We start from the raw sequence: 15,121 nt of genomic DNA, 5'->3' as shown, positions 1-15,121 counted from the left end.
TGGGGAGCCAGGGATCAAACCACTAACCTTCCGATCAGTAGATGACCTGCTCTACCTCCCGAGCTACAGCCACCCCAGTTGTGTTACACAATGATGCAACAATAGACACTTAGAATTTCACATCAAAGTTTTCTAAGTCACAAAAATGAACAAAATGCTATTTTAACTCTTATAACTTGGAAAACATGTGTATACTTTTCATATTCAAGGCCCACGTTTTGGACGTGCACATTGCCCTGCAGCAGTCTTACAACTGTACTGATATTAAAAACGTAACAATCTAGCATATTCATAAATTATTCAAATTCTTGCACTATTACTACTAATCCCTTTTTCATTGCTCTTAATTGTTTGACATTTCTTTTTACGACAATAAATTATTCCCGTACCTTTAAATGTTTTGATCTTTTAAACTGTAACTTCAGATTCAGACACACTCCTACAGGGCAGTAGGTCTAAACAAAATTATTTTTTCTCTGTTGTAATTTCTCAGTCATTTAATTTTCACACTTTTCCATGTGTGGAAAAAAGGTCTGAACGTGGATGGTTGGGTTGAAAATGATTTTTTTTTTAATGTGATGATTTAAATACAATGAGGGAAGCTTCACTCTGGCCTTCTTTAGTTCTAGCAGTATAAATGTGACCCTAGCCCACAGTAATCAAGACTTCACTCACTTTCTTGGCCCGGCTCGTGTCCAAACAGCTGGGAGACGTGAGGAGGCTGCTGGAGCGGTGGCTGCAGCATAGCTGTCTGCTGCTGCTGCACGGCCTGCTGGTTCTGATGCTGGTTCTGCAAATGCTGCTTTTGTTGCATCTGATGGTGCTGTTGCATGAAGTGCTGCTGCTGCTGTTGTAGATGCTGTTGGTGCATCTGCTGTTGATTCTGCTGTAACATCTGCATTCTTTGCTGCTGCTGCAACTGCTGCAGCTGTTGTTGCAGCAGCTGTTGCTGCTGCAACTGCTGTAGTCCAGGCCGTAAGGGCTGCTGAGGTCGCAGCTGCTGCTGGGAGAACACATGCTGCTGCTGTTGCTGGGAAAACATCTGCTGTTGGTGCATTTGTTGCTGCTGCTGCTGTTGTAGGAACTGCTGCTGCTGTAGAGGCAACTGTGGGAACCCTTGTTGTTGAGCAGCCTGTGGCTGTTGTTGTGGGTGGTGTTGTAGCTGCATCATCTGTTGTTGTTGCTGAAGGTGCATCATGGGGTGCTGTGGTTGCTGTGATAACTGCTGATGTTGCTGAGCGGCCTGGTTTGACTGCTGCTGTTGTAGTAATTGCTGCTGCTCGGCTGTCAGGGGCTGACTGGTCAGTTTGGCCTGATTGAAGAGAAGAACATTGGTGCTGTTCAGGGTCTGAGCATGACTCTGATTCGTCTGCTGCTCCAGTGGCTTTGTTTGATTAGCAGGCTGGATAATCTACAAAAGAGATGATCAAATGAAATGAGAAAATGAGAATTTGCTGGGGGAACAGCAAATTGAGGATGTTTTCAAAAGGAAAAGGCATGAGGAGCACATCTGGAAACATGCCCGCTGTAAGAAACAACCCAAGGAGCATGAGCCCCTAGTGTCAGGTTGTCTAGAGTCAGACTTTCCACACAACTTTGTGTTCTCCAGAAGCCTGTCATTCACTGACAGTCTCTTGGACAAACTGGCGACTGTGTTTGTCTGACGCAGATCAAAACATTTATTTCAATTTTATTTAAACAACGCCAAATCACAACAGCAGTCACCTCCAGAAAAATGAGGTGAAGTACCTTCATCTTGGCTGACCTGCTTGCTGCTTATCTGAGACAGCTCAGAGCTCCTATTGTTCCTGTGTCTTTATAGTTTGTTTAGTCCCAAAACTTATTTCCAAAAATCTTGTTTATTTTTATTCTCCGATTTAAAGACAGTTGTATGAGATTAAGTCTCTTCTTTTTACTTTGTCTTGATGATAACATAACCAGTGTTGGGCAAGTTACTTTGAAAAATTATTTATAGTTACTAGTTACTTCTTCAAAAAAGTAACTAAGTTAGTAACTAATCCCGTGTGCCTTATGTATGAACTCTGGTTGTGTTTACTGACCTCGAAACGATTTTATGTGCACGGCGCTCGAAAATCTGTCAGATGTTTCAGTACGACTTTGCTGAGCTACGAAGCCGCACCGCTTGATGGATTGTTGGAGCTTTACGGCTATCGTAGGCGGAGCCTCGCGAAGTGATACGTACTCTGCTTCAACATAATATTACCGTACTGTGTGTGTATAAGCTCTTTTTAGGTTTTGTGGATATTCTACATGGTTATGCTGAGGATATGTCGGCCAGTTTCCACTGGAAATGCCTTTTGGGTAAACTGTCAGCGAGGAATTTGCACTGTTACGTTTTTATATAACTTTAATGCACATAAAATAAAAAACAGCTGCTTGTTTAAGAGAAAATACATTGATGGTTTTTTGCACTAATAAAGTTGTGGAGTTGTAAAGTATTTTGTCTAGTGTCAATTATATCGTCAGTTATATCGTTATCGCAAATTTTCAAATGTATATAGAGTGATAAATATTTTTGGTCATATCGCCCTGCTCTAGCTGCAGGTCTGACAGCAGCAGGTGTGTCACTCCTCCTGTTTTTACCTGGAGACAGCAGTCACCTCATTGTTCTGACACACAACACAAAACTATAAAAGTTAGTATTTATCCTCCAGCTAACATAGCTGTGTCACTAGCGACCACGTAGCACATCATTATATACCAGCTAGCCAAACTTCAGTAACCCTACAAATGTCCCTGCTGTTTACTTTCCTGTCTTCACTTATGTCGGAAATGATAGCAGAGCTGTACGTCTTAACTTGTTTCATAAATCCCTCAGTCAGAACATGGTATATTATATTTAGATGCAAACTAGCGAGCCAACTTCCTGCTAACTTCTAACTCCGTTAAATTTCATAAATTCCGTTTTCATGGATGCTAAACCTAATTGTTACACCTGGTAGAGCAGAACGCTGATCATTTTATTACAGATGAAAGGATTTAGACAGTTTTTAACTGTCAGTGATGCCGCAGTGATCGTTGAACTTACGGACCTGCAGCAGAGTTTGGGCCCAGGCACGGCTAATGACGTCAGATTTAAAGACCGGATTGTTTATTATGACCCTGGTTTTACGTGGCCTATCAACACAATTTAAAAACTGGTACATATCACCTTGTTGCTTTGTGATCTTGAAGTGGTCATGTGATTGGCTTACCACGACTACTTTATTCTTCCTCAGTCAAACAGCAGCACTCCTGCCATTGTTTTGCCCCCTGAGCTCCAGGTGTTGTGCCAAAAAGTTATTGTTTCCCGCGGGAGCGCGCAGCTGCTTTAAAGCTGTAGCGCCCAGATTACTTACAGCTACTTCCGTGCAACTGATATAAGGTGCGGTAAGCTGAACACAGCTTCAACTGTCCGTTGAAAAACAGTAACGCGACCGCATTTTCTTGTTAGTAACGGTAACGGCGTTGTAACGATAGAAATAGTAATTAGTTAGATTACTTGTTACTGAAAAAAGTAATGGGGTTATTCCCATCACTGAACATAACTATTTATACATGTACATGACATGATTACAGCCTCTACATAAAAAGACTTGGTCACCATCCCCCAATGGTATGTAAGCCTTATGTCACCGTAACATATTTCAAACCAAATATTACAAGTGCAGCTGAAGATCTGAATGAAAAACTAATAAAGCGGGATTTATAATCCAGCAGAGGTTGAGTTTATAGTCTGCTCTGCTGCAGTCAGACCATCTGTCTGCAGAGAGCTCTGCTGTCGTTGGAGGCAGTGTACAATACATGCATTCCAGTCTGTGGACAACTCTTGCTTGCGCTGTAGTTAGTCTGTCAGCCAGCCACAAAGAACAGTGAAAATCCAAAGAGTAGAAGTGAAACTGAATGTGCGCTTCATGCTTGATTTTTTTTAATGTTTTTTAACACTGCATGCTCCTAACTGTTCTGCCCATTCAAGACCTGAAGTCTTTATTGGATCATAAGGTGATTGCGGGGCACATAGAAGAAGCTGCCTTTCCACTGATTTCTACACCAGTGATTCTCAACGGGTGGGTTGCAACCCAAAAGTGTGTTTTTTTTGTATTGTCATACTGTGATATTATGATCTACCATCTCAGATTCAAACCGCACAATATTTTCATTCACCAAATTTCAGAATCTGAAAATCTGGGTCACGGCTTATCGTTAAGAGGTGATGGTGGTGCGTCCTGAAGCCAGACAAGTTGAGAACAATTAGATTTGGAAGCCAAGTTCAACTTATACATACAGAATTTGGTCAGAAGTGTGTTACCCGTATTGGCCACTAGTAAAAATGCCTACAGCCAGCTTAGAACCCCCGTTAACCTAATGTGCATGTAGATTAGAAGACACACAGGCTCTTCTTCTGATTTTTGTTTCCGTCTGTATTTTAATGTAGTGCTACTCATTCGGACTACATCCAGCAAACTTCGAGCTACGCGGGCAGGAACAGCTGTGACTGGATATGCTATATGCAGCTGTGTTGTTGGGATTTAGGGAGTGCTAGATTTGCTTCTCATTCTATTTGATAGAACATTCATTTTTTTGTATCGGTTGATCAGATTAACCGTGGGAAGTCACATCACGATTGAGATTCAAATGTGAGTTGACGTGTGCAGTCTCATGGAGCATCCATCGACTCAGCATAACTCACCACCCAAGACACAGTGAATATCTCAATGAAATCTTCTACGCACCCTGTGCTCCCACTTTGCAGTACCATACCATACCAACTTTATTTCTAAAGCACTTTAACATAAAACCAGAGTTTCACAAAGTGCTGTACATGTTAATAGCATACGTAAAGAAAATTAAAATGAGATACGATAAAATAAATAGATACAAAAAATTGAAACATGTTAAAACAAATTGAGTCAACCCCTCTAATCAATGCCAAAGGCTTCAGCGAATAAATATGTTTTAAGAAGACTTTTAAATTCAGAGAGAGAAGAGGCCTGCCTAACATGCAAGGGCAGATCATTCCACAACTTTGGAGCAGCTACAGCAAAAGCACGATCACCTTTAAATTTATACTTAGTTTTCGGTACCTTAAGGAGCTGCTGATCCAAATATAGATCCAAGCATAGATGGAATATCCAAATATTCCATCTATGCTGTTCTAACAACTGTACAACTCTTAAGGTTCACGGCCCTGTCTGTAATAGCTACTGCCCGCGCTCTTACTTTCTTCAACAGCATGTGTGTCACTGTCGCAGTGCAAAAGTAATGATTGAAAATGTGAAACAGAACCAATAAACACAGAAAACAAATAACCACTCAAAGCACACTCCTTTAGCATCGTTTCCTTTCTAGCCAATGTGAGAAGTGCTGGTGCTCAGTGGAAGCAGGCTGTGTTTCTTACATGAACGCTGGCTGCTCGATTGGCAGGCTGCATGTCGGAGTTGTTGGTGATGTTGCGGAGCGTTCTAACAGCCGGGCTCCACCCTGACATGCTCTCTGGAACAGATACACCTGAAGAGGCGAGAGAAGTAGCATCTTCATCATATTGCATCAGGAGTAACAAAACAGAAATCATACAATTTAATACATTGTGCTCAAAGAAAAAGATCATTAGAATGTCCTGGGCATTTTTCACTTTTATTGGACAGTGCAGAACTGAAGAGTGCAGAACTGAAGAGGGACTCATGACGGGGGACATGGACCCGTACAAAGCCGCGTCATATAACGTGCGGAGGGCGGTGAAAGAGGCGAAGCAGCGCTACGGGAGGAAACTAGAGTCACAACTCCAACAGAGTGACTCTAGGAGCCTGTGGCGGGGACTAAGGACAATAACGGACTATAAAGCACCAACAACCGGTATGACGAACGCGGCCGTGACTCTGGCAGACGAGCTGAACACTTTCTATGCTCGCTTCGAGGCTGCAGCTAAGGACTCCAACAATGCTAGTGTTAGCGGCGCTAACGGCTGCAGACAGGAAGATACTGCCAGCACCGGAAACGTGCTCGTCATCTCCGAGCATGAAGTAAGGAGAGCCTTCAAGAGAGTGAACACCAGGAAAGCAGCAGGACCAGACGGCATCCCAGGTCGTATCCTAAGAGACTGCGCATACCAGCTAGCTCCTGTGTTCACTGAGATATTCAACATCTCTTTATCTCAGTCGGTGATTCCCACATGCTTCAAAGAGTCCATCATTGTTCCTGTCCCGAAGAAACCCCACCCTGCTTCTCTCAATGACTATCGCCCTGTAGCCCTCACCTCAGTAGTGATGAAGTGCTTTGAACGCCTGGTCAGAGACTTCATCATTTCTTCACTACCAGACACACTGGACCCACTACAGTTCGCTTACCGTCCAAATCGTTCCACAGACGATGCCATCTCTCATCTCCTCCACACATCACTCACTCACTTGGACACTAGAAGGGGGAATTATGTTAAAATGCTCTTCATAGACTACAGCTCTGCATTTAACACCATAATTCCCTCCACACTCACCACCAAGCTGGAGCATCTGGGACTCAGCTCATCTATGTGTCTGTGGATCTCCAACTTCCTAACTGGCAGACCACAGGCAGTAAGGATGGGCGGACATGTCTCAGCCTCCACCACTCTCAGCACTGGAGCCCCCCAGGGGTGTGTTCTGAGCCCCCTGCTGTACTCTTTGTACACATATGACTGTGTGGCCACTACCAGCTCCACCACCATCATCAAGTTTGCTGACGACACCGTCGTGGTGGGCCTGATCTCTGATAACAACGAGACGGCCTACCTGAAGGAGATTAGGAATCTGGAGAACTGGTGCCAGAGGAACAACCACCTTCTAAACGTCAGTAAGACAAAGGAGCTGATAGTGGACTTCAGCACTAAGCAGGAGAGGAACTACCAGACCCCTGTCATCAACGAGTGCCCAGTGGAGAGAGTGGACAGCTTCAAATACCTCGGAGTTCACATCACGCAGGACCTGTCATGGTCCTGTCACATCAACACCGTGGTGAAAAAGGCCCGACAGCGTCTCTACCACCTCAGACGCTTGAGAGACTTCCAACTGCCCTCCAAGGTGCTCAGGAACTTTTACTCCTGCACCATAGAGAGCATCCTGACGGGAAACATCTTAACCTGGTTCGGGAACAGCACCATGCAGGACAGACGAGCTCTACAGAGGGTTGTGCGGTCAGCTGAGCGCACCATCCGCTCCGAGCTCCCTGACCTGCACTCAATCTACAGCAGGCGGTGCTGGACCAAGGCCAGGAAGATCGTGAAGGACCTCAGCCATCCCAACAACAGACTGTTCTCTCTGTTGAGGTCAGGAAAGCGATTCCGCTCCCTGAAGACCAACACAGAGAGACTGAGGAGGAGCTTCTTCCCGCAGGCGATACGGTCTCTCAATCACACCACCACACAGTACTGACCCACACATATGGTTCTTACACACACACTGGACATTCTGGACATTTGTTTCACTTCATTACTTAAATCACGCTGCTGTTATTGTGTATATGCTGCTGTTATTGTGTATATATTTATTTATATTTCTTCATACATTCTTATATAGTTCTATATTGTGTATTTTGTTGTACAGTTATTTTATTTTCAACTTTAATTTATATATTTTATCTTATTCTTCCCAGTTAAATTTACCCTTCATTCTAATTTGTGTTGTACAGTTATTTCATTTTTAACCTTAATTTATATTTTATTCCTTCCTAGTTAAATTTACCCTTTTTAATTTTTCATATTTATTTCCTATCTTATTCATAGCCTTTTCCTTTTTTGTTTTCTTTAGGTCACGAGCAGTTGTCCAAGCATTTCACTACATATCGTACTGTGTATGACTGTGTACGTGACAAATAAAATTTGAATTTGAGTAGACTGGAAAGAGAGAGAGAGTGTGTGTTTGTGTGTGTGTGAGAGAGAACGTACATGTAAACAAAATCTAAACAACACTGAGTTTGGCTCTGCTGGCTGCTCTCCCAGCGCACTAAGTCCTGTGAGCTCACTGTACTCACCTCAGCATCAGCGAATTTTCTATGTTTTCAGACATATATGTCTAAGTTTTATTTAGAGAAATGCTCAGTGACCGACTGCAGTTTTCTTGGCTAATTCCGACTTGCAATTTCTTTCCAAGGGTGACCTGCTGAATCTCCTAGTACCGTATTTTCACGACCATAAGGCGCACTGTACTAAAAGGCGCAGTCTCAGTTATGTGTGCCATTACTGTATTTAACACACACATAAGGCGCACTGGATCATAGGGCGCATACAAGTACCGTATGCGTATTTAAAAATAAAGCGGGAGCAAACCTGAGTTCGGTACCTTACTCACATTTTTATTACCAGTAATCGTCATCATCAACAACACACAAGCATACAAGTGTGCGTATTTAAAAATAAAGCAGGAGCAAAACGAAGTTTGGTACTCACATTTTTATCATCAATCAAACCCATCGAAGTCCTCATCCTCTGTGTCTGAATTGAACAGCTGCGCTAAATCTCCATCAAACATGCCAGGTTCACTGTCTTCACTGTCAGAGTCACTTTCCGTGCCGTGCGGCTCCTCGGAACTGATGCCGGCTTTTGCGAAAGCTCGAACAACAGTGCCAGCAGACATGTTAGCCCAAGCATCTACAATCCATTCGCAAATTGTGGCGTAACTCGCCCGGCGCTGCCTTCCACTCTTGGTGAAACTGGTCTCCATCGGTCATCCATCGCTCCCAGGCCGCTCGGAGCCTTACTTTGAACGGCCGGTTCACACCGATGCCCGGCGGTTGGAGTTCCTTTGTCAGGCCTCCCTCCCGGAATGACAGCAAGCTCACAGTTCATTTGTTTCACTAGTTTTTTTCACATCGGCTGTGAGATGGGCACGCATAGAGTCACAGATCAACAGCGATGGTGATGCGTGGAAAAAACCACCTGGTCTCCTTACATACACCTCCCTCAGCCACTCTTTCATCATTTCCTCATCCATCCAGCCCTTTTCATTTGCCTTAATGATGATTTCTGCTGGAAACTTCTCTTTAGGCAAAGTCTTTCGCTTAAAAATCACCATAGGCGGCAGTTTCTGTCCATTAGCATGGCAGCCAAGCACAACAGTGACAGAAGACTTTTCATACCCCGTTGTGCGTATCGCTACCGTGCTGGTCCCCTGCTTCTCCACAGTGTGACTCACCGGGATGTCAAAAGTGAGCGGCACCTCGTCCATGTTTGTGATGTGGCTGGGCTGGATGTTTTTGTCGCCGATGTGTTTGCTGCAGTAGGAGCGGAAGATGGCCAGCTTTTCCTTATAATCCGCTGGAAGTTGCTGCGCTACCGTAGTCCTGGTCCGGATGGAGAAATGGCACCGTTTCATAAAAAGTGAAAGTGAAACTGCTTTTAGCCGAATGGTGACCATCGAAACGCTTCTCCCGCTCGTTCTTTGCTCGATGATCCACCGCTTGAGTCTTTCCTCCAACTCGGGCCACCTCGCCTTATGTCCGCGGAAACTCAGCTGCGTTTTGACCTGCCGGAGCTCGTTTTCTAGCTTCCTCCATTTGCGAACCATCGATTCGTTAATCTTAAATTCTCTCGCCGCTGCTCGATTTCCATGTTCCTCCGCGTAGCTGATGGCCTTCAGTTTAAACTGTGCTTCATAAGCGTGTCTCTTTGCCATTTTCAGGGTTGCGCCCACACTTCACCCTTTAGCGTTCTCATGGTGTTCTCTACTACGTCCTCCTTACAACACACAGGGCGCACTGCGCTATAGGGCGCGCCGTACTTTTTGAAGAAAATCTAAGACTTTTAAGTGCGCCTTATGGTCGTGAAAATACGGTACTTGGATGGGAGACTGCCTGGGAATACCAGGTGCAGTAAGCTTGGGCTTTTTGTAGCTCAGGAGGTAAGATAGATGATAGAAAGCGCTGAGATGGTAAAATCATAGAAAAGGTTCTTGTGTGAATGGGTGAATGAGGCAAGTGCGTGAGTATTTTGAGTGTTCAAGTAAAGTAGAAAAGTGATACATAAGAACCAGTCCATTTACAAACAAACAAAAAACGCAACTTTTCTTCAATGCAAAACATTATTTTCATAATAAAAGAAATTCTTATACTTTAAACTGCACTCATTTATAGGACCTATTCTCAGTGAAACAACTGAATATGCAGTGCTTTGGGCAGCACCGTATACACCTCTCTGCAAACAATTTCCTGCTAATGATTGGCAACACCCATTCACAGAATACGCACTTTTCCCCATCAACGTGTGGTTGCCAGGAATCCCTGACGGGTCCAGCACGAATGGAGTTTTAGGAATCAATTCCATAGCGGCTGCCACCAGCTTCTAACCACCACTAACTGACTTGTCAGGGAGGACTGGTTTTCCCTGTGACTGGTGGTTACCAGGTCGCCACAAAGCAAATCTTTAGGCCCAAATCATTAATTGCTGCCTTGAGGAGACTGTTGTTGTGATTTGGTGTTACAAGTGAAACTGAATTAACCTGATTTATATGAGCCAGAGGTCTCTCACTTTACAGCTGTTTATGTTGGCACAAATCCAATGCTCTCTCTGTTGCGCACATGATGCATTATAGTGGCTTAACAGTGTTGCATTCATTTTTGTTTCCACAAATACTTCCCATACTATCTGACATTTCTCAACACACAGTGTGCAAGAGAATCTAATGCAGGCCTGAGCAGCAAACGAAGCTTTTAAAAACCTACCTTGCTGTGCGGAGTGAGCGATGGCGGCAGCAGCGGAGCGAGCCTCTGCAGGCACGGCACCGCCACTACCGGGCACAGGAGGCACATTCGCACATAGGTTGATCAGCCCACTGCCTGTGGACGACACTGGGTCTTTGATGCCGGGTGGCCCACTCCGACGCCTGGCTGTACCGGTTGTAATAGGGGGAGCTGGGGTGACCACCTCAGCCGGCGTCCAGTTGAGGTTGGTGCCCTCCTTCTCTGTGGAAGAGTCGTCGTCAGAATCATCAAACATCCGTTCGCTGCGGCGCTCGGGTTTGCGTGGAGAGGTCGGGGAGACAGAATTCAGTCTTTTGGGTCCCGGTCGTCTGCGGGGGCTGGACTCCTCATCTGATGAGCCACCACTGGACAGCCGGGATCGCTGGGGGCTGTAGCTTCCATCAGAATGACGGTTGTATGACTCTGCTTCACTCTCCTCCTCTTCCTCTGGCTCCACATATGTGAGTCTGGGGTGATAGAGTGCCTCCTCCTTCCTGGCTTTATCTTTAAATGGTGAAGAGAGGGACAGGTTATTACAGATCTTCTGTCTGACAATGATTACTAGCAGCTCCATTATTGGTCAGAATTTATACATTATTAAAGTTGAATAAGGAAAATGAACTGATACAGGCATACACTTTCTTTTTGCAACAAAAATAGTGAAAATGCCCGTTTCTCAGTAATTTAGTCCAAAACCAAAGATATTCAGTTGAACATACAATGTTAAACAGAAAAATACAGTTTGAAGAACTGATAATTAACAACTTGCCTTTAAGAGAACAACAACTTGATAAAACGCATCATTAGACTGCCTGCACTGATGTTACCTTTAACAGAATCTGTGATCCAGTCAGGGGTGACAATCTTGATGCCGGAGTGCTTCAGGGCACACTCAAATTTAGCCTGGAGACAAATATATATATGTATATGCAATCAAACACCATCTGTAGTGAAAACAAATAAGTGAACCTATGAAAAAGTCAGATATGACTTTGTGCCAAGAAGAAAGTAGCCGCTAACACCGTATCAGCACCGATGGCAAAGAATGAACTGTGGCAAAAAGCTAGTTTAGACTCAGCTCCATGGAGCGCACACTCACCCCTTTAGGTTCCTTCAATACTAAATGAGTGACCTTCTTGTTTAGGTTAAGCTGGCATTCTCCTCCATAAAAGGTTATGTAAGCCCACAGAGCATTGAGATCATCAGGAAGCTGCGTACAAACACAACAAACAAGCTTCACATTTTTCAGAGTGCAATAACACCAAACACACACACCTGATAGTAAGCCCCCTCTCACACACACACACACACACACACTTACTCTGGGAAGACAAGCTGTGACACCAAAGAATATCTGCCCCGATTCTGGCGAGAAGCCAGTAACTCTGTGGCGTTCTTGGTTATGGAAAAAGTAAGAAAGGGAGAAGCCACTGTTATTTGACAATTTGTTATTACCAACGTGGTTACATCAGTCTGTAGGAACAGACTGAGGTTTAAAAAAAGGATTTGACCATTAGCTGATGCTCACATTGATGTGAACTGTTTTTGTTTTTCATAGGTCTAGTTATTACCCTTCAGTACCAATCAATGAATTAATATAGATTTATGTATTGGCAAACAGCAGTCTGAGCTGCGCTGGTCTGGACAGTGGAAGGATACGGTAACAGGTCTCCACATCGGACCGACAGAATGACCCAGGATGGCTGAAAAACATGAGCAGAACTGTAAGTCAAAGGCTGACAGCGTGTCTGTAAGCTGCTGGTACAGATTCAACCAGAATGCATAAATGATCAGGCAGAAAAAATACTGCTGTATGACAACTTTATGGCAGAGGAGCTAGAGCTGTCTCAAAAGTTATGCTGTTACAGAATCAAGTGAGAAACAGAAAAACTTGGAGTAGTGAGTATGTTGTAACACAACCCTTACCTTGACAACAGGAAGGTCAAAAACCTCTCTTGACTCGCCCACCTCAGGGTTGTCCCCATCCTCTGCAATGATGTGAGTGGCCAGAGCATTGTAGGACACCTCCTTTGCTTTTCCTGCTTTTAGCAGCTGCACCACCTGGAGTACGAGCACAGAATTCCAGTTACATCAATTTAACTAACTAACACAGACGCTGTGGGAGCCACAAGTTCACAAAGTTATTTTGAACTAAATAGGTCAGAAGGATAAATACAAATACTGACATTCTTAATAAACTGTAGATGCTCTGAGCACAGTGTTTCCAACTAAAGTCTTGTGCAAGTATATCTTGTGATTTCTTTATCATCCATGTGAGAGTATCAGTGATTATGAAAGCTCAGTTGCTGCTAACCAGAGAGCTTTGATCTAGTGTTTCTCTGAAGGCAGGCTGCTGTTGTTGGCTTCCTCAGTGTCAGTCAGCAGTCTCAGCTCACTCTCAGTCAGACAGGTGGAAACTCCTACATCTCTGACTGCAAAGAGACTAAGTGGACACTTGGTTTTATTGTAGCTCACCTTTGTTGCTTAGCAGAACAAGTACTGCCAGCTAAGTCCAAGACCTTTTAAAGTCTATCCACACCAGCTTTGGACAATGTCCACGTTATGAAAACTGAAGACTAATAGTCATCATTCTTTGGAGGAGGAGCACAGAGTCTGAGAGACAACTTCAAACTACCTTCACCCAGGCACCGATTCAGGGCAACCTCCAACATTTTAATGAGGAAGTCTTATTGGCAAAGGAGCATTGTTTAAGCTGACGCTTGTGGCAACTATCTGGCAGCGTGAGCACTTATCTGAGAAGGCCCATCCCTGACAAACAAAATTATGACTAGTGGATTTCAAAGGCTGTAATGCTTCAATTAAACTTTGCATCAAAGATTTGAGACATTTCATTTATATCTTGATGCCTATTTTTATCACTGGAACCATTTCCACACATTCTGATCAGGACATGATCCCTTAAGAGACAGCAGTGTCAGATCTGTTGCTGGCAGACCAAAAACCTTGCTGGTTTATGGTGTAAATGTCAGCATATTATCGTGACTGTAAATGTGTACAAAAATATAATCGTTCAATGCAATGTTCAAGACTAAACCGCCGTTAAAGCCCCTTCTCACTGGCTGAAAATTGGCCTGTCACATCCCTTAACCTGGACTGCATGAAGCACTAACAACTGATCATTTAAGAGATGAAGAAGCCCTGTGCTCCACCCAAATCTAGTGTTAATAACAGCATGTTTGATAATAATATTACAATTATTACCTGTGTGCCTTAACAGACAAAGACGGAGCTGGTTACTGTCATTTTTTCAGTGACTGATATAACAAAAACTGAAATACTTTTTTTTTTTTTTTTTTTTCATCTCTCCCACCGTGCACGACTGCATTCTAAAGGAAGACACGGCACTGTCCACCACACCTCTCTGCTCCGAATAAGTGTAACTCAGCCTTTAACCGCAGCCAGACTTCAACACGACCCACCAGCTTTTAGAATGTGAGGTTTAGCTTGGAGCAATCCCAATAAGACATCAATCCACGAGAAGACTGTAAATGATAATTGTATTGTTTGTTCTCGGTGCAGACTCAAAGCGTCTGGATAATGCCATTTGACAAGAAGGACAGCTCTTTACCACAGGTGTTCAGTACCAACGAGTGGAATTGTGGACACATGCGCAGTAATGGGCGAATAACTGAGCAAGATGCTGACAGTCATAGGTTGATGAAAAGTAACACAATACACCGGCAGTGCAGCGTTTCACTGCTTATCAGAAGTTCCAAGCAATATTACTGAGGCTAATCGTTTAGAAAATAATGCTAACAAGCGGCAGCAGCAAGCCTTAGCCTCACAAACCGCAAGCTAGGAGCTAGCAGCTAACATGCAAAACTCGCAGCTAGTGCTAAAGGGCTGCGTGAAAGTGCAGTTTGAAGGAGCTTCTGCACAAATTATTCAGTGAGCGAGCGTCACTTGAAAGTCTCAAGCACCGTTACGTGGCCTGACAGAGGTTAGCTAAAGACAGCTCGAATACTTAGCTACTACTTAGCTTCTCTTGCATCACCTGCTTTAGAGTCAATGACTTTAGCTAGTTAGCACAGGCTACCAACTTGGCTAAAGCTGCTAACGTCCAGAATCTCACCTTTTGGTCAATATCCCCAACCACGTAGAATTTGACATCTTTGAAAAGCTCATCGGAAACCTTGATCTCTTCTTCAGACATGACTGGCCATGAAGGTCACGGCACTGTATGATTCAAAAACAGCCAGAAGCTCAAAGTGGAAAGTGTCTGCGCTGCAGCAGCTGATTACAGAACACCGGACACACACTAGCGCCAAATCGCTTAGCGCGCCTTGGACTGCAGCATTATGTGCTTGCTGAGGGGGGTCTGTCGCAAATCAACACTAATGTATTCAGTCGCTTTGTTTTTCATAACTCTCTAAACATTGCATCACTAAATGTAGTT

The 15,121-nt window shown here is 44.0% G+C and overlaps 1 protein-coding gene across 2 annotated transcripts in view; it reads right to left on the bottom strand.

Annotated features, from left to right (window-relative positions):
* The window catches only part of paxip1 (PAX interacting (with transcription-activation domain) protein 1), a 31,910-nt gene extending 16,789 nt beyond the window's left edge, over positions 1–15,121 (bottom strand). Inside the window, exons 1-9 of one of the 2 annotated variants that reach the window (XM_085437922.1) lie at positions 14,798–15,121; positions 12,631–12,765; positions 12,364–12,407; positions 12,026–12,089; positions 11,804–11,914; positions 11,532–11,607; positions 10,687–11,208; positions 5,399–5,508; positions 676–1,312 (exon numbers count right to left, since the gene is read on the bottom strand). In XM_085437922.1, the coding sequence (XP_085294048.1) occupies positions 676–1,312; positions 5,399–5,508; positions 10,687–11,208; positions 11,532–11,607; positions 11,804–11,914; positions 12,026–12,089; positions 12,364–12,407; positions 12,631–12,765; positions 14,798–14,878 (1,780 nt within the window). In that variant the 5' untranslated portion in view covers positions 14,879–15,121. Of the gene's footprint in view, positions 1–675; positions 1,412–5,398; positions 5,509–10,686; positions 11,209–11,531; positions 11,608–11,803; positions 11,915–12,025; positions 12,090–12,363; positions 12,408–12,630; positions 12,766–14,797 lie in introns of both variants that reach the window. The other variant, XM_085437921.1, reaches the window with a different exon arrangement.

Source organism: Copadichromis virginalis, linkage group LG18, assembly GCF_057382275.1.
Source record: "Copadichromis virginalis isolate Kocher_CV1m ecotype Utaka linkage group LG18, C_Virginalis_male_GT1.1, whole genome shotgun sequence".
In the NCBI taxonomy this organism is placed as follows: domain Eukaryota; kingdom Metazoa; phylum Chordata; class Actinopteri; order Cichliformes; family Cichlidae; genus Copadichromis; species Copadichromis virginalis.
The sequence above is the reverse complement of the archived record's forward strand: the minus strand, read 5'-3'. Positions and strand labels throughout refer to the sequence as shown.